Source organism: Quercus robur, chromosome 6, assembly GCF_932294415.1.
Source record: "Quercus robur chromosome 6, dhQueRobu3.1, whole genome shotgun sequence".
NCBI lineage: Eukaryota > Viridiplantae > Streptophyta > Magnoliopsida > Fagales > Fagaceae > Quercus > Quercus robur.
The window spans coordinates 21,818,743-21,838,029 of NC_065539.1; the positions used below are offsets into that span (position 1 = coordinate 21,818,743).

General features: G+C 33.9%; 2 protein-coding genes across 3 annotated transcripts; one reads left to right on the forward strand and one right to left on the reverse strand.

Annotated features, from left to right (window-relative positions):
• Window positions 1-725: 725 nt before the first annotated feature.
• Window positions 726-12,913, forward strand: LOC126733248 (developmentally-regulated G-protein 3). The gene is made up of 10 exons (XM_050436471.1): window positions 726-918; window positions 2,107-2,160; window positions 3,854-4,030; window positions 5,881-5,952; window positions 6,412-6,471; window positions 7,880-7,989; window positions 8,691-8,990; window positions 11,656-11,847; window positions 12,339-12,390; window positions 12,521-12,913. Exons 1-10 carry the CDS (start codon window positions 877-879, stop codon window positions 12,569-12,571), a joined length of 1,110 nt encoding a protein of 369 aa, XP_050292428.1. The 5' UTR covers window positions 726-876; the 3' UTR covers window positions 12,572-12,913.
• A 523-nt stretch (window positions 12,914-13,436) lies between these two features.
• LOC126733249 (uncharacterized) lies at window positions 13,437-17,816 on the reverse strand. 2 transcript variants are annotated; one of them, XM_050436472.1, is made up of 4 exons: window positions 17,598-17,816; window positions 16,110-16,364; window positions 13,948-14,016; window positions 13,437-13,671 (listed from the first exon to the last, which is right to left on the reverse strand). In XM_050436472.1, the coding sequence occupies exons 1-4, from the start codon at window positions 17,613-17,615 to the stop codon at window positions 13,624-13,626; spliced, it is 390 nt and encodes a 129-aa protein (XP_050292429.1). In that variant the 5' UTR covers window positions 17,616-17,816; the 3' UTR covers window positions 13,437-13,623. The 2 variants fall into 2 exon arrangements, with proteins under 2 accessions (XP_050292429.1, XP_050292430.1); XM_050436473.1 differs by lacking the exon at window positions 13,948-14,016 and having other exon boundaries at window positions 17,598-17,813.
• Window positions 17,817-19,287: the final 1,471 nt, after the last annotated feature.

The following is a 19,287-nucleotide window of genomic DNA, read 5'->3' on the forward strand; positions in this document are numbered from 1 at the left end:
GCTTATAGGTTAGCTAGAAGGGCTATTTGTAGTCATTTTCTTGTTTGGATGGAAGTTATTTCTCCAGATGATTTTGATGTTTACAACTATAATTTATGTTTGATTAATGAATAATGCCCCCACTTTCTAGGGGCTTCTTCTCAAAAAAGAAAAAAGAAAAAAAGAAATTGTATTCATTTTAACCTTTTATATTTCTTTTATCTTCATTTTCATATTGGTAATGTTGTCAATTTCTATTAATAATTTGGTGACGTGACATTATATAGGTGGTGTCTTAATCAGCGCCACTTTTTATGGCAGCACATAATAGTTTGAATACCCAACAAAAAATGGGCAGGAGAGTCAATATGATTTTCATTTGTACACCAAATTGGTACACAAATCTTCAATACTTCTATTTATATAAGTGATGATAGTTGGGTTAGTACAAATTTTAATAGATAAATATTTTTAAAATAAAATATGAAAATTTATATATATGTTAACAGTTAATTTAATACAAATGTTACTCATTAAAAAAATTCATATTCCATTAGCGTATCATATTATCAATACTTTTCATTACGTTGATCTGTTTTGTTTAGAGGTTGAAAGGAAAGTTGGGCCTATTGGGCTTTCGGCTTTCCCCTTAGTGGGCTATAGACCTCGAGGTCCAAGAGTTGTTGGGCCAGACCAGTTAGTACTCAAGGGCCACATATGCAATTTCTATCACCTCGCCAATTTCATCACGCACCAAGAAAAGAAAACTCTGCCTCCATTTTTTCTAGTACCTTCTTCTTCAGCCTCTCTCTCTCTCTGCGAAAAAGAACCACTTCATAGTTCATAACCGTCACAGCCCAATCTCTCTCTCTCTCTCTACGCTTCTCTGCTTCAACAATGTCGACGGTTATGCAGAAAATCAAAGACATCGAAGATGAGGTATTCATTTATTTCCTATAGCTCACGCACTTTCTAGTTTTTACATTTTGTGAAGTGAAACCCTAGCAGCGCCTTGTTTTGGTTCTGTTTGGTTACGGAGAAATCAGAGGAAATATAGGCAAAAAAGGAAAACGAAAAATTGAGTTCATTTATTTATTTGATGGCTGTTCGTAGTTTAGATTTCAACTTTACATTTAAGCAGTTTTGTTAAATTTTTATGTCAGTGGTTAGAATCCGTTTGGTTGCTGAGAAAACGGAGGAAAATGAAGGAAATCATAATTATGAGTCTCTGTTTTAACCTATGTTTTTCATATTATTCAAAAATATGGAAAAAGGGATTAGAAGAGAAAATTAAGTTCCATATTTTACTTGCTGATATGTCCAAAATAATTAGCAATAATAAGAATCAATCTTCTTCTTCTTTTTTGGTTGCTTGGGTCTAGTTTATAATTTTCCTGTACTTAATGTTCTCAGAAATGCAATTGGAGAGTCATGTTATGCCATTTTCTTTCCATAAGTATCGAATTATGTTGAATATATAAGTGAATGAAAAAATGGTGGCCCTAACCTATTTTATGGAAACTCAATGTCCTTCAAACTTCGCTAATGTCTCTCCCAAGTTCCATCAAATACACCAAAAATAAGCAAAGTGAAAGGACTCTAAATTATACCACATTAATCTCCATGTCTTGAGCTAACGACTAAACAACCAATTCATTGCTGAATTTGAAACAATGAAAAATACGGAGACTGTAAAATCCCTTGCAATGGATGAATAAACACAATAATTTCTCAGTTTTATTTTTGAGTGCATTTGGAACATGGAGATTAGGGGAGAGGAGAGGGGAAGGTGGCTGGAATGGACTAATTTGAGTATATTTTGGCCATCTTCCCTTTTTCTTGTACTCCTCCATCTAAACACAAGTCTGTAATAATAATTTAGCTCTTAGTAAGATTCTAGACTCTTGGGTGAATAGAGAGTTGATCTTTATGTTGTTTAGGGTATACTTGTGACATTTTTTTTATTGGTAATTAAACACGCACTTGATGAGTCTTGAACCCGCAACCTCACAAGATCCTTTGCTTTTACAATGAGTGAAGGTCGCATTTGAGCTTGAGCTCATCGGCATACATGTGTGATTTTTTTGATTAACTAATATATGAACATGGTTTTTGTGTTCATTGCAGATGGCAAAAACTCAAAAGAACAAGGCTACTGCTCATCACCTGGGATTGCTCAAGGTAGATATTTTTGGACCCCATAATAATTTTTCATCAGAAGACTCTGAAGATTCATGTTTTCATTATCACTTCTTTCTTATATTAAAATTTTATGTGTCATAAACGTGGAAAATGGAATGAACAATCATCTTTCCTCATTGTCCCATCACTGATACTATTTTTATTGTACACTAATTATGACATGCCACCTCAATAGTTGTGAAAATTCTTGTATTACTTGACTTATTGAAATTGAATAGGGTCAACATTTTATAAGCACTTTAAAATGTTTTGCACTGGATAAGCTCTATACTGGCTTGGAAATTGTGCTATGTGAAATTAGAAGTCTAGGCTAAATATTATCATGTGCCTAATGTATGTAGTCCGAAGGAAATTGTGTTTGCTTTGTTTGATTTGAAAACAGATTCTAATCCAGAACTATAGTGATTATTTTTATTATTTTTACTTAAAATCATTTGCTAATGGACATATTTTAATACATCATGTGAAATGATTTTGTGATAATTAGAATATAGATCTCCTTGGTATGTGTGTAAAAACTCATATTTGGTCTAAGACTTTCTCTTGAAGGTTGTTTGATTGGATAGGTTTGTTACTTTGTTTACATCATGTAGACAGTTCTGGTTAAAAAAAAAAGTTGAAGCAGATAGTGAAAACATTATCTCTACACTATTATCGTTTGAAATGTTTTCAAAATCTATTAGGTATGAACTGATCATTTGACGCATACACCTTTTTTGTTCCGCCTTTTAAATTGATCAACTCTGAGCTTTTGATGTTTTATTATCGTTTTGTTTCTTTCTATACATTTTTTTAAGCTTCAATTGAAGTTTTTATTCACTTTGGTTTGTATCACTTCTTTTTTGGTGGGTACACTTGGATAAGTGAATTATCTACTACAATGTAAAGCACTTCATAGTTGTTGTTACCTTGAGGAAAATAATAAAAAACAAAACTACCATGTTGAATATATTCATTTAAGGCAGTATGTTGCAACTGCATAGTGCACTTGTCATAATCTGATTTCTCCTTTGTCTTGCTTCTTGTTACACTAGCTCTGTAACCATGCTGATTTATCATTATGGCATCTCATTGCGTCAAATAAAGGGTTGGAATGTGCTTAAATTCCATTCATACATACACATAAAACTCAAATGGTGCGGTCCTTCCCCTACAGAATGGGGTGGAGGGCATTGTATTGGGTTCAAAACCCATAGGATGCACATGTAACTTACTAATCTCTATGCACGCATGTGTGTGTGTATGAAGTTGGGTCACCATGTATTAATTTAATAATTTTATCATGTAAAAGGCACTGATACGATAATGTCCCTTGTTCCTCTTACTTTCCATGTAGTGCTTTACATGCACATTTTTGGATATAAACACATGGGTCCTTTGCTACACGAGTAGACTAGACTACTCTCAAGCATTCATCTGTGACATGTCTCAATCAGAGTTAAATTTCATGCAGTTTTTACCAATATTTTAATTTTCTTGCATCCGAGATTCCCCAGTATTAGTTTAGCCAGAAATTATGGTCATCATTTGTTGTTAAAGTTTATCGTATGCGGATTTGCATGCTGATTCCATGGTTCTTTCACATTTTATAGTTAAGTTTCTAGAATCCTTTTTTTCGTTGTTATATTCTTTGACAGAACTGATCTATATGTTAGTGATTATGCATTACTAGGCTAAGCTTGCAAAACTACGGAGGGAACTCCTTGCGCCTCCCTCAAAGGGAGGTGGTGGTGGTGCTGGTGAAGGATTTGATGTTACTAAAAGTGGAGATGCAAGAGTTGGTCTAGTGGGTTTCCCTTCAGTAGGGAAATCTACACTGTTAAATAAATTGACAGGGACCTTTTCAGAGGTAAGTGGTTTTTTCCCCAACTCATAGTGTTTCATCCTTTTGGCCGTTCTGCAGTATGGAACAGATCGCTTTGTGTTATAATTTTTTTAGGTGTACATTATAATGGCTCCTAAACAATTATGTTCATACTTAAGCAATGGGATGGGAATTTTGGCTGGTCGCAAAATCTCTGGCTAACCTTATCCAAAAAAAGAAAAGAAGAATTCTCCAGTTAACTTCGCGTAAGGGTTCATATGATGGGTACTTGGTTTAAAAGCCAGAAATCTCGTTTATTTTGGAAGTTGACTACCACAGTACCACTGATACAAGGATTAAACTGTAGATTGAATATTTTACTTGACAGTTGATTACATAGGTGTTTTGAGTGTAACTCCTGCTGTTGTTCTTTGAATTATTTTTCAAATGAAAAAGATGAAAAAGCTGCTTTTGGTAATTGTTGGATACTTTTTTCTTGATATATAATTAACTTCATTGGAAAAAAAAAGAATACAAATCCAAGCACACCGACAGTGTGCAAAAGAAACAAAAAAACACATAAAAAACTAGGACTCAAGAAAAGAACATCTATCGATCAAATCCAAACAAATAATTAAAAGTGAAAACGCCCGTTGCATTGGTCCATTCAAATAAGGTCCGGAAAAAGTAGAGCTCAAGGTCCTGGATCGATCCTTCATGCCCTTCAAAGGTCTGAGCATTTCTCTCTCACCAAGTACCCCACATAAGGCAGTGGGGGATCATGTTCCAAATCACTACATTTCTCTGCCTGCTAAACTTGCCCGGCCAACTATCTAGCAGGCTAGCAGCTCCGCAAAACCTCTTGGTATAACCCAATAAACCCCAAAAAGTGAAAACACCATATTCCACACTGCTGTAGCAACCAAGCAATGTAAGAGTAAATGATTATTAGACTCCCCAGCCCTTTTGCACATGCAACACCAATCTAGGACTTCAATTTTTCGCCTTCATAGATTTTCAATGGTTATAATTTTTCCCCACGCCACTGTCCACAGAAAGAAACTAACTTTTGTTGCACATTTGGTTTTCACACAGTTTTCCATGGAAAGGAAATATGTGAGCTGGAGTGTAAAGCCTTGTAATAGGAGTGAACATCAAACATCTCTCGGGATGAAAGTCTCCAGTAAAACTTGTCCATTCTGTCACCTCCATCTCCTTGGACATCTTTTTTTTATGTATTTTTTAATGAACTTTATGCTACGACTTAATGAATGATATTCCAGTTCTGACGTAAAAAATAAAGATAAAAATTTTTCCCAACAAATGTATGTGAGCTTAGAATGAGGTTGAAGTTTTTAAAGAATGGACAATAGAGTGGATGCACAATCACCTCATGTAACAAGAAAAATGTGGCTGTTTGGAAATGCATAACTACAAATATCATTGTGTATGAAGTATTTACTTTGCAAGCAAGCAACTTATAGGCTCTAACAATCTGTCTAGGTGGATGTCTTAGCACATTTATTTTATTTTCCTTTCACTGTGGAATCTGTTATTGTTGTCATTGGTACCTTTGGCTTCTGTTTTGAAATGCAGCAAGCAAAATATGGCTGTTTGGAATTGTATAAATATGAATATCATTGTGTATGAAGTAAATCTTGTGCAAGCAAGCAGCTTGTTGACTCTAAACATCTGTCTTGGTGGATGTCCTAGCATGTTAATTATGTGTACATTCTTTTCACTGTGGAATATGTTTATTGTTATTTTTTGTTTCCTTCTGCTTCTGTTCGCAAAGGGGGAAGAGGGGTAATGATGAAAACTGTGTAATATGAAAGCTTCTTGTAGGTTATTTCCATAGTTCTTCTTAAGGTCATGTTTTTTTTTATGGTTTACAGGTTGCTTCCTATGAATTTACTACCTTAACTTGCATCCCAGGTGTGATTGTGTATAGAGGAGCTAAAATTCAGGTAAGCATGGATGTTTCTGTTTTTTCAGTGCAATCTTATCTGTTGGCTTTGTTTAATTATTGCTCTATGCTCTGAATGGTTTTATCTCATTTAAAAAGCAGCCACCTCTGTGTGTGCAGTGTTGCACATTATTGAGGGGAGATTGGGCTTCTTTCTTCCCCCACCCTTACACCTCCTTTTGTTTTTCTCTTAAATAGTTGTAAAAAATTTAATTCTTAAAGTTGTGATAGATTAGATTTCTCTCAAATTGTGATTCCAATTTGTCCTTCCTAGTTTATCGTGAGATCATTCAGAAGGTTTACAGAAATTTAATTTTTACTAGATACTACAAGATCCCTTTGATGAGTGAAGTCTTACTGGATTTTTTTTTTCCTTCACACACTTGCACTTCCAATGTTTATTTGTGAGACAGTCTCTCTCTCCTATTAATTATTAATTTATTTTTATTTTGATTGGCAGTTGTTGGATCTCCCTGGAATTATTGAGGGTGCTAAGGATGGAAAGGGTAGAGGAAGACAGGTAAGACATCTTCCCCTAACTTGGTTGTCTGTTTTGGGGCATATTGATCTATGAAAGATGTAGTTAGCATATGTCTTTCCTCAAAGGGAAGAAATGGGAAATCAAATGCCTTTAAAATTGGAAGTTTCTATTTCAGTTTTTGAGGCTAGAAGCCCTATGCGTGTTGTAATTTGATAAATGAAAAGTGTTATAGTTGTCCTGGACAGCAGGAAACTTGGGTATGGCTATAGGATATGTGTTGGACATGCTTGCTATTGGTCTTGACGTGAACTTGACCAATGTGTCCTACAATGTAAATAAGGAATGAGCTTGCACTGCATGAAAAGTCTGTCAGGATATTTTCCCTATCTGTTGTCATATATTTGCATGTTCCTGATCCCAGGGTCAGTCCGGAAACTGATATTGACAGTTATATGTCATGATGATATTTAAAGTTTGGTCTTTAATTTAAGTTAGTAGTATACCCGTCAGGGTGCAGCCTAGTGGTTGGAGGCTTGGATGAGTTGTAGACCTAGACATCTTGGGTTTGATCCCCACTAGGAGTTTCCCTAGATTACCTAATACATGGCTTTGGCGAGTGGGGTTGTGTATTCGTAGTTTACTTTCTAGGAGTGTGTCCAAAGGGCCCTGCCTTTGTGTTACAACCTTGATCAGAGAGGTTTGGGAGACACTTGGTGAGGTTCCACATCATAAAATAAAAAATAAAAATTCAAGTTATTAGTGCATTTAACACCAATTCTTGAAAGAACAGAAGTTGGAGCTGTTTGATGACTTAACTTCATCATTGCATCCCAAAATTTGCGGGTAACAGAAATCTGATAGATAGACACATGCCAATCTCCAGACCTTCCATGCACGGCAACTGCTATTAAGAAACACGGCTTAGTTTTTCTTCTTTCTTTTTGATTGTGGGTTGAAAGCCCTGTGGAATAGGGTAATACTTATATGGTTATACCTATATAGAGGAATGGGTTCAAGAATGCCCGTATCATCTATGAACTTGATGCCTAACTTTTTCTTTGAATTTTTGACATCTGGTACGAAATATTGCAGATATTGTTTCTACAAGGATACTGCGTGTTCTATTACTGATCAAACAAAAATAAGGATGCTAAGTCTTGGTTGTTTATATTCAACTTGAACGAATATTTCAGAGATAGCTAGTATATCTTTAGTATACTTGTGTTTCTGCAAAGTTTTTTTTTTTTTTTTTTTTTGCCCCCTATCTCTGTATTAGTATTGGGGCTTTGATGCTGTAAAATGGTGGTTTTATTATATAAGTCATATTATTTAAGGCTTAATTAGGTGCACAATTTATTTGGCATGGTGTTAAATGCTTCGAATGCATATATATTCTTCATATGCCCATGAAATTAGATCTTCTATTGAACTGTCATTGCAAATGCAGGTTATTAGCACTGCTAGAACATGCAATTGCATTTTAATTGTTCTCGATGCAATAAAGCCAATAACTCACAAACGTCTGATAGAGAAAGAGCTTGAGGGATTTGGCATAAGGTAATATGTGTGTGGTTATAATTTCTGTCTTTGTACAGTTACTCTATTTGTTATTCTAGCAAATGTGTGGTCTAGTTTCTACCTTCACGTGGTCTAACAAATGGATTATTATCACTCTATAACATGAACTTATGGAATAAGTTATTGAGACTGAGGTGTTATCATGCCTTAAAGTATTCTTCTGCCTTCAAAGCTTGTTACTCAGGCACAAAGTGACAGTGAACTTGATACATGCCTTTCAGTCCAGAAAACAATATTTCTGTGGGTGTATGATGTAGGAGAGGAGTCGATCTGAGAAATGCTGCCCTCAACTCTAATACATGGTGGGCTAGACATTACCACATATTGTTGTTTGTAATTTTGTAAAGGTGGAAGGGATACTTAGTGCTAGTTGATTGAAACAGGATATTATCATTATGATGATTTGGAGTGTATAGGTACACTACTTGATGAAATTTATTCAATTGTCTAGTGGCAATATACTTCAGTGTATTAATTTTTATCTGTGTATCATCTTGGATGCTGTTCTCTTTATTGATTTATGAACTCTGCTGCTTCCTACATTTCACTTTGTATGGCACAGTGCTTCTGAGTTGCATTTCCATTACTTATTTGCTTCATGGAAATTGCTTACATATTTTCTCTTCCTCATTCTTTTTTTTGGTTCTTTGGATATTTTTTTTAATATATTTTTAATACAGGTTAAACAAGGAACCACCTAACCTGACTTTCAGAAAGAAAGACAAGGGTGGAATTAACTTTACCTCAACAGTTGCCAACACACATCTGGACCTTGAAACTGTGAAGGCAATATGTAGCGAATACAGAATTCATAATGCTGATATTACTCTTAGGTTTGATGCAACTGCAGATGACCTTATAGATGTCATTGAAGGCAGTAGAATATATATGCCTTGCATCTATGTTGTTAACAAGATTGATCAGATTACTCTGGAAGAGCTGGAGATTTTGGATAAACTTCCTCACTACTGTCCAATCAGGTATGGTTTTCTCCGTGTTGAAAGTTTCTCATTATTTAAATCCTTCTCTTGCCTTTTACTTCCCCCTTCCTGATTTCATTTTGAGTGTTCCATAGATATTTAATTGAGGCTTTTTTTTTTTTTTTTTTTTTTTTTTGGTGGGTTTAGTGTCATAATTTTTCACTCATTCTAATTTGAGACTTGCACGTTTTCTTACAAAATTTGCGCATTTTAAAACTTCTAATACAGCTAGGAGTGTCCTAAGGCTAGCTCCAAAAAATAAACATCAAAATAATTGAAATCATATGTTCATGTGTGGATTTGTTCATTTTTTGTAGCTAGCCTTATGACACTTCTGATCGTCTTAGTAGAGTTTTAAATGCACAATATTTGTGGAAAAATGTGTAAACCTCAAATTAAAATGAGTGAAAAATTATGACACTAAATCAAAAAAAAAAAAAAAAAAAAAAAAAAGAAAAAAAAAGAGCCTCATAAATTTATGCAATTGCTAACCACCAAAATAGTTAAAAGTGTAATGAAACCTAGCACCAAAAAAAAAAAAAAAAAACTTTGATAGTATTGAAGTCATTGTGTGGGTACTTTTACTTACAGACCTAAGAAAGTAAATTGCATTTAACATAATTTTTTGCAAAGTTTATAAATAGAAATAAAAAAGAATACTATCAAAAAAAAAAAAAAAATTCAAAATAGATATAGGACTACTAATCTACTATTGTTCGTCTTTCACTCTATCTTCTGATATATTTGATTAAAGTTCATCTGTTCATAATAAGATAAGGAAGACATAGCATCCATACACACACCAAAAAAAAACCTTTCCCATTACAGATCAACCATGAATCTCTTGGCTTATGGATAAATGTATTTGATGATTGATGGTGCTAGACCATATGATCTAAAGATCTAACTATTTCGCAAGCCCATAAAGTCTTAAAGATTTTATGGCGCAAGACCTCCATAGTTTTTGAAGTCCAACCTATTGATTGAAGACCGTGAAGTGTAGATTCGAAGCCCCATCGAAGAACTATGGAGGGGACAAAGGTCATCATTAATAGGTATATGATGAACTTAACTGAGTAACCCACCTTCAGCAAAAACCAATAATAGTTAGCAACCTGTTGGTTTTTTTTTTTTTTTTTTTTTTTAAACAAATAATGTGTTCTGGACCTTTTGGTTTGTTCGGTGTAGAGACCAAGAGAGAAAAATTGATGCATTCTCTAGAATCTCTTTCACTACATGAGTGGAGGAAGTACTTCTCAAACAGACGTTGTCTCAGTAAAGAAGGATCTCAAACTCTCAACCTCACTGTCCAGCTTTCTCCAACAATTCATCTTTTCCTTCGCAATCCTTCTGGACTTCCTCAACTCGTGGTGTTTGTTTGAGGAGCCTTTATTTCACCCATCGTAAATGACAATTTATGCACACTTCTGTCTCTGCAAATCCAAAAAGAAATGATAATAAAATATTTTATTTACTATTTTATAAGAAAAATAAAAGAAAGCCAACGAACAAATTATAACTTTAAATCGCGACAGAGGCACATAACCTATAACACAGGAAAGGGGAAAAAGTTAATAAAAGGCATTGAATAGGTGAGGTAGTAACTGTTTGCAATTTTTGTAGTTTTCCGAACAAAATGGTAGTGGGTAGTTTCTGAAGTAGTAAAAGACGTGAAGAGTGGAGTTATTCAGTGCAGTTTTTGGGTATGAAATATTTTATATACCCTTGTCTCAAATTTTAGAAGTGAAATACGGTAAAATATATTGAAGGGTTATCTGTGTCATTTCATAAAAAAATTACTAACTTTAGGGGTATTTTAGGGAGTTCAAAAGGCAATAACTAACTTTCTGAATCCTCTTAATATATAGAGATGAGTTTGCTGAAATGTACTTTTTGATAGGTAGATACAAATCATTCACCCAAACGGGATTGAACCCATTTGACTTCAGATTCCACCCCTTGGACATGGTTTTGTTGAGAATTGGCTTCCTTATCTCTTATTTCAATTCTCTTTTTCTCTCCAAACAACTGGAAATTGCATCCATAATTCCATATAAAAAAAATATGAGCTGAGGAACTGTTTTTTGTACTAAGAGTGAAGACATTATACATCATATATCATTTCCCACTTTGTTTACTAGGTTTCGATTCATGCAAGATTTCTCCAAAATTTCCATATTTAACAGCAGAATATAAAAATTTATATTGGGAAAAATTAGTAGGTAGCAGACTTGCAGTGTACTCAATAAAGCATAGGCGGTATCCAAATTTACTGCCTTTTTCCTAGTAGAAAAATGTTTTGCAGTTCATGTTGTGTGAAAACATCAATAAATTGTATGTCTTGGGTTTGAACTACCTTATGGTTTTCAAGTAAACATGTAGTCATGAGTCCTTTTTGACTTGTCCTCAGATGTCATTCTCTGTTTCTGATTTTCCTCGGTGGCATCAGTCTGTTTTATACCCACTTAGTCCCCCCCCCCCCCCCCCCCCCCCCAACAGAAAAAAATTTGCCAATGCCTGCTTATCTTGGTTCATAAGTTACATTTATGAACTCATTTATTTAGTGGTCAGTTGTTATTATTACAGTTGATCCCAAAGCTTTGTTGTTGTTTTTATTATTGTTATTATTATCATTATTTGGGTTTTTTGCCATCACTATCTGCAGTGCGCACCTGGAATGGAATCTTGATGGCCTGCTGGAGAAGATATGGGAATATCTTAATTTGACTCGCATATACACAAAACCTAAAGGGATGAATCCTGACTATGAAGATCCTGTAATCCTGTCATCTAAACATAAAACAGTTGAGGACTTCTGTGAACGAATCCACAAGGATATGGTTAAACAATTTAAGTAGTAAGTACCCCTACAGATTTTCATGCTTTCACTGGTTTTCTTATCCTAAAAAAGGGTCTTAACTTCTTTTGAAATGTAAAATGTGAGAGCATAAGAAAGCCGATTTAGGAACTTCTCTGCACCCTTCATAATTAGGTGCTCTTCCTTTTCAAAAAATGGATATAGCTTTAGACTGAATAAGACAATATCCTACTGCTTGTATTTTAGTATTACTATTGCCATTGAAACAAGTGATACGGGTGGGATGGCGAGCCAACTTATTTTCTGCAGTCACTCCCAAGTTGCTACATAAAACTAATTAGAATTTCTTTAATTTTTGATCAGTCATTTTTGTAAAAAAATTCTGTTTTTCATTGTAATCATCTACCCGAAACTTTCTTCATTCTGTTTTTTTTTTCTTTTATTTTTCTTGAGTATCGTCTTTTTGTTTAATGTTTTTTTCTTCATCATCTTGACTGTGCAATGATAGCTTACTTTGGCTTTGTGTACAGTGCTTTGGTATGGGGGTCAAGCGCGAAACACAAGCCCCAAAGGGTTGGCAAGGTTTATTCAATAACCTTCTTTGTGCTCAGTTTCAGATGTTACATTTTTCTTTAATTGTGAAATTTTTTTCCCCTTGATCCATTTAATTTTCATGCGCTGACTGAATACATGTATGGTTCTTCCATGCCAGGAGCATGAGCTTGAGGATGAGGATGTTGTTCAGATAATCAAGAAGGTTTAACTGTAGAGACTAGAGACACTGTAGTCCTGGAACAGCTTCTCAATGTCTGTTAGGAAGCTACCTTTGAAAGAAATTTTCAGCAGTAAGGCTCTTGTTATGAGATTTATCTTCAATCGTGCCTAGTTTGCTAGACCTAAGGATTCTATGTCTTCTGCCTTTTCATTCAAATTAGGTAGAACAAGGGGGAGCTTGATTTGTAATTAAGCTTTTTTTGTGGTGGTCAAGCTTTGTTTGTAGGGGTTTTGCCTACTGCTTGGTTGTATGGGACCGAACATGGAATCTATTAAAGAAACGGACTACATAGAACAGATGGAAGTTATAACTTAAAATGACTTCACTAAATCTTGGTGCATTTGAGACTTTACATGTGCTTTTAATTTTGAGATTATTTGGAGGTTTTAAATTCACTATTAACTCGTGTCCAAGAATTCCATATCTTGATCTTCAACACAAAATGTCCTTTGAGAGCAACGGTTGAACCGTATGCTAATTAATTCTGGTTCACATGAATTTGCTATGTAGTATTGCAGGTTGATTTCAAGTGTGTGATTATAGATTATTTTCATTGGTTTATAGCTGGACCAGAATCAGGAAGATCTCAAGCCTGTGCTGCATGATCCCACCGCATTATCCAAAGAGGTCTTTCAGAGTTCCTGGGTCTTTATTTCCACCCTAAAGTAACTCCTGATATATTTCTGCCCAAGATGTTATTCAATTTTGCCAGAGTTAGCCACCTTGCCAAAATGTTAATACGACCAAAAAATTGACCTCACTAAATATGTAAGTTTTATATATATTAAATTGGTCAAAATGAAATGCAGTTGGCAGTGGTATATACGTATGAATTCTATAATAAAAATGCAAAGGAGCGAATGTATTTTCTATTTCGTCATTAGTAGGAAATAGAACCGTTCCCATCTGAATAAAAAACAAAGGGTGAGGAAGAGAACAGAGAAACCATAACATACAAGCAAAAGAAATTAGAAATTTAGAGCCCCAAAAACAATATCGTTACACTTAAGTTCGAAAACATATAACACGTGTCCTCAAGTCTAAGCTTTAACGCAACAGTTGAAGTAGCTGAGAAAGCTCCTCCTTGTCTGCAAGGAAAAAAATAAAACAAATAATTTTGTTATCATTCAGCAATTATAAACACGGGAAAAAGAACTTAAAAAAAAAAAATTGAAAATGAAAAGGTGGCATTAAAAAAACACTCCAACAAGGGAGAATATTCTTATACTTAAAAATATTTGGACTTTGATTCTGATCACAGTTAACAAGCTTTTTCGTGTTTTCACATCAACTAAAATACATTACATGCTGTTATAAATCATTTATAGAAATTGAAGAAATGAAAACCAAAATTATTTTCCTACCATCTTGCTGGGTATCCTCCTCCAATGTCCTAGAATATGACCAATTTTCTGGTTGGATTTCACAGAGTTCTGCAATACAATTCCTTTTTTGAGAGGGCATTCAATCACCGGCCGGTTATTATTTTCAGTTGGTATTTAATTACATAAACAAACGTGTTGATTACGAGATGATCGAGCATGTATCAACTATCAAAGCCCCACAAAAATTGTTTATTTGTGTTTTTTCCTCACACGCAGAAGAAACATCTTTTCTGCATTATTAGAAGAAAATGGAACCAATAGAAATACAATGATTAACCAATATTTTATGGCTGAGAGCATCAGTTGCATGTGCACCACTTGACTTGCGTGTACCCTAGGTAAGTGTTAGATCATTCTCCGTTTTTTAATAGTATTTGCATCATGTTTCCACTTTGTGCACGCATCAAATGTCATGCCAACCTTTGATGGGTCCATTAAATTGTTTTAATGGATGTCAACAAAAGAAAATCATATGCTGTTGTACATTTTCAAGAGACATGGGTATAGTGCATCCAAAATCACAAAAATACTACTCCCTCCGTCCCAATTTGTTTGTCTTGTCGTATTTGAAAAGACATACTTTTTAAGAGAATATCATTTATTATCTTGTCTGCCTTATAAAAATATATAAATTTACAAAACTACCCATATAAATTTATCAGCTTTTTTTTTTTTAAAGAATTATTCTTAATAAGGCAACTAAAAAGGTGCCCAATTAGATTTATTTTTTAAAATATTTGTTAGTTTTCTTTTCAAATAGTTTTGAAAATAAAGTAGGGGTATAATAGGAATATTAGTAAATTAATGAATTTTATTTTTAGAAACAGGGCAATATTTTAGAACATTCTAAAATAAAATAGAGGACAAACAAACTGGAACGGAAAGAGTATTATATACATTCATTCTAGTTTCTTTGTTCCATTTATAAAGCCCATTAAAGAAAGAAAAGGAATGCACTAAAAAAATTGAATAGCAATTCTTGATATCAATTATATTTCACATTTAAAATTAAACTAAGAAATGAAGCCTGAGTATTGTCTTTTGAAAGTGTTAAAAAAATGCAAAAATCTTAGCAGCGAAGTCATGTCTAATTTTTTTAGGATTAAAACTTACACATGTCAATCAATAAAAGGAGTAAACATGGGGAAGATTACATTCTAGTCTAGAGTCAAGCCTACTTTAGGCACTATTACCCTCAAGAAAATAATGGTAAAAATTGTATTCAATTGCCAACTATAACTCCTTTTGGCACTATTATCTGTACAAAAATAATGTAAAAAAAAAAAAAATCATATTCAGTGGGCAACCATTCCTATTGGAAATTGGACTAAACTATGGATCCGAGGACTGACTATGGGTCCGAGCATAGCACATGCTATGATGTTTTGATAAAACCGTACGATTTCTCGATCTAAAGAAAGCAGATTTTCCGTGAAGAAGATTTGGCTTTAATAGAGTAGGAGAAGAACCAAATTCGATATTCTTATACATGTTGAAAAATCAGAAACAAATCAAGACAAAGTGGATTAACCCTTCTTTTTGTGACAAACTGTCACCTGACTCATGTAACAGGGTATTCGCTCTACTTTTTCTTCAATTGAAAGAAGTGTAATGCTAGATACAAAACATTTTTCACTACTAAGATGCTCTGTGTTATGATTGAACTAATATCACTTTCATTTTGGTATACACCTTTTATTATTTATCATTAATAACAACGATCATGTCAAGTGGAAAAAAAAAATTATGTCCCTAGACGTATTGGTTGAAGCAATAACAACATAATTCATAGGACATTCAGCTAATAAATTTTTCTGCATTCATGTGTGTGCTTTGAAATATCTAATTCCCTACAGCAAATTAACTGTATCAAAGCTCATAAAATGGGCTAAAAGAAAGTTCTACCCTACACACTAGGCACTAGCAGCTTTGGCCCACTGTATTTAATACCAACTTAGAAATTTTTTCCAACATCCTACCACATGTACGCCACCATCATAGTTATTGAATAGTAGTATTATGTTCCTCTCCTTTATAACCACCAACTACTACATGTCTGGTAGTACTAGCAACATTATTAAACAATGTCACAAAAAATAGTGCATTATGTACCAAAGCAGAAAGCTAGACAAGAATCTTACAGTTGGAGAGTGCTGGCCCTGATGGTAGTGGTGGTGTTGGTCATCACTGTTTGTGGTGCTTGCATCGGTGTTGGCGGCGGTGGTGGTGGTAGAAGCAATGAGCTCTTCTTCATTTCCAAGACTCGCTCTAGATACATCCCTCTTGTTTTGCTTCCTATTTTCCCTTATTTTTGAGAAATCGAGAGAGTAATCTGGCACCTGTCCTTTCTGGTCCCAGTCCCCAAATTGTGGCACTGATAGCCAAGGAGCATTTTTCTGCATAAAAACATGGAAGTTTTTCATACACGCATCAAAAAATTTCATTGCTACATTAACTATAAGCATCAATGCTGCTTTTCCGTGGACTACAACCTTTGATTAATCACACATTTCAAAAAATTCAAAAGAACTCCTGAGAAGCTAATCAAGTGATGTCTTATAATCAATTATAAGGCCAATATTGACATACTAAACACCTAATGTGGGACTCTACATACTTCTGCATATCAATGACAGCATTAAACTCACCTAATCAAATCCACATAATCGATATATTACAACAATGATCCTACTTCAAGTTCATGACAAATACTTAAAAACCCCTTTTGCATGATGTTCAAAAGTAGACAAAATAGAGAAGTAAATTACATTCACCTTCATTATGACTCCTACTTCTTTCTTCTCCAAAATTGTCAGTTTGGAATATCTAAAATAAAAATCACGCCTTGGATATGGTCTTCCAAATGCATAGATGTAATTGATGGTGACAAGAGTTGATATTTAAAATCCAAAGACTGAAAAAATAAAAATTATAAAGGTGGCAGCTTTGATTATTTCTCATGTTTGAATGAGAACAAAAAAGGGAAAAAGAGGTAAACTGATATGATTACTTGTCTGAATGTATCATGAGGTTGAAAAAATCAACAAAAAAACAAAAGAAAGAATTGACTTTTCAGAAGAAAAATGGCCATTAGAATGAGAATTTATAGATCTAATTTGCTTCTAATTTCAGCAATATTCCTCTAAAATAATAAAATAGATTAAAACCTAGTTAAAAATCATAAAGCTCAACTGAATAACACCATAACAATAAGTATAAAGTTCCTGTACGCGTATACATTTCAGTATATATATCAGACTGAAAAAGAACTTCATGCTCCGTTTGGTGGCCAAGAAAACGCAGGAAAATAAAAACGAAGAACAATTTTATATTTGAGTACTTTAACCTTTAGTTTCTAGTGCATGTGAACTGATCAGTAAACATTAATCATTAATGTCCACTTATCGGAGTCCAACAAGAACATAAACACAAAACAAAAAAAGAAAGCTTTCCTTAAACTCTTATTAATATCCTTTCCAAACCCAAAAGAGCATGAAGCATATACTTCTTGAATCCATAACGTTCTTAGCAAACAAACAAGTACACATCTCAGCAACACAAAAATAATAAATAAATAAATACAAACACAAAACACAGAGAAAGAAGGAAAAAAAAAAAAAGAAACCCACCTCCTTACGATCCTCCATGAGATTGATATGTATGAATTTAGACAATCAAAGAAGAAGAAGAAGAAGAAGAAGAAGAAAGAAGTTTTTGTTGATTTTTTTTTTTTGGTTTTTTGTGAGGCTGGCAGAGGAGGAATTGTATGAAACGCACAGCACAGAGATATGACAAACAACACGGTTGGTATTGGTCCGTTAATGTAATACTCCAATAAAGCACAATTTTCTAGTGGAATTGTAAGTTGTAACTATATATATACGTTGCAATTTACAATATGGGACTTTTGGTTTTGACATAATTACGCAACTGCCACGTCTCAGACACGGTTTAGTACTTTTGTTTACTGTTTACGTGTATTGAGTCTTTAGACCTTATCTTTTTGTTCGGTGCCGCCATAGGATTTTTTCTAACTTTTTTTCTTGCTGACTGGATTTTTTTTTTTTTTTTCAAAATTTTTGTTCAAAGTTTTCGGTAATTGATTTTGCTAGCTGTCCTTTTATATAAAAGCAAGAGAATCTTTCATGACTGCACAGTTGGGGCAGTGATTAAAGTTAAACCCACCCAAGTCCAACACATGATCGCATACACTGCGGAGTCATCTTTTTCTTGTTTTTGCTGAATGGTCATCTTTGCATTATTGTATAACATCAATGGTTGCTCCATGCATTCGTTAAGAAAGAGTATAACCGGGTTTCCTTGCATTGATACGAGGAGAAAAGGTCAATAAATAAATACTATTTTAATTAAATATTATGTGACTCACAAAGTATATAATTTTTTTATAATAATTGATTGCAATAAGAAACTCAACATTAACTAATAAACTTTGATATTTTTATCATCTGAACTTTCTCGTTATTAGTTTATTTATCTCTCAGTTCTTTTCTCAAACTTGGTCTGTTTTGATTGGTTTAGAGATGGTTGTTTTTTTTCCTCTGCCTTGTATTGATTATTTCTCCATTGGTTTAATCAGAGTCTTATTTATTTATATTTTTGATAAGATCAACGTCTTAATTAGAAGAATAAAAAAAATGTATCGATTATTTCTATATATATATATATTGAAAGTTTTAACTTATTGATTCCACTCTTAAAGATATATAGTTATTTATCGTCAATCTAAGATATCAATCAGTTTTTGATATAGATAGATTAAATCTCAGATCTCTTATTTAACCATCAATTTACTAGTTAAATTAACTCGAACCCACTTCTCCATCGGTCCAATGAAATCTTATTTAGAAGAATAAAAAAATATAAAGGATGTAGGGATGAATTCATATGATATTATATAATCACAACTTATAGCATTTATTACCATGACAATTTATAAATATATAATCACAACTTATTGAAATCTACCAATAGCTAGCATTTATTACCACGTTAATTAATAAAGAATTATGCTAGGGATACAACTTTTGACACAATTTTGTGCCACAACTTACCATATAGCGAGTTGTGATTGGTAGTGTGGGGCCCGACCCAAAAATGATGGGCTATTCCAAACTCAGGCCCGTCCGAGGAGCGTCCTGTCCAAAGAAAAGCCTCATATGAAGCGCTATTCAACCCCAATAGCGCCAAGGAAACCTGTCCGAGGAGTAACTCCTCCTCGGACATCACGAAGCCCAGACGAGGAACTTGCCCCAGCCATTTCGGCTCATCTTCCCAACATATAAAATGAATTAAATCCAA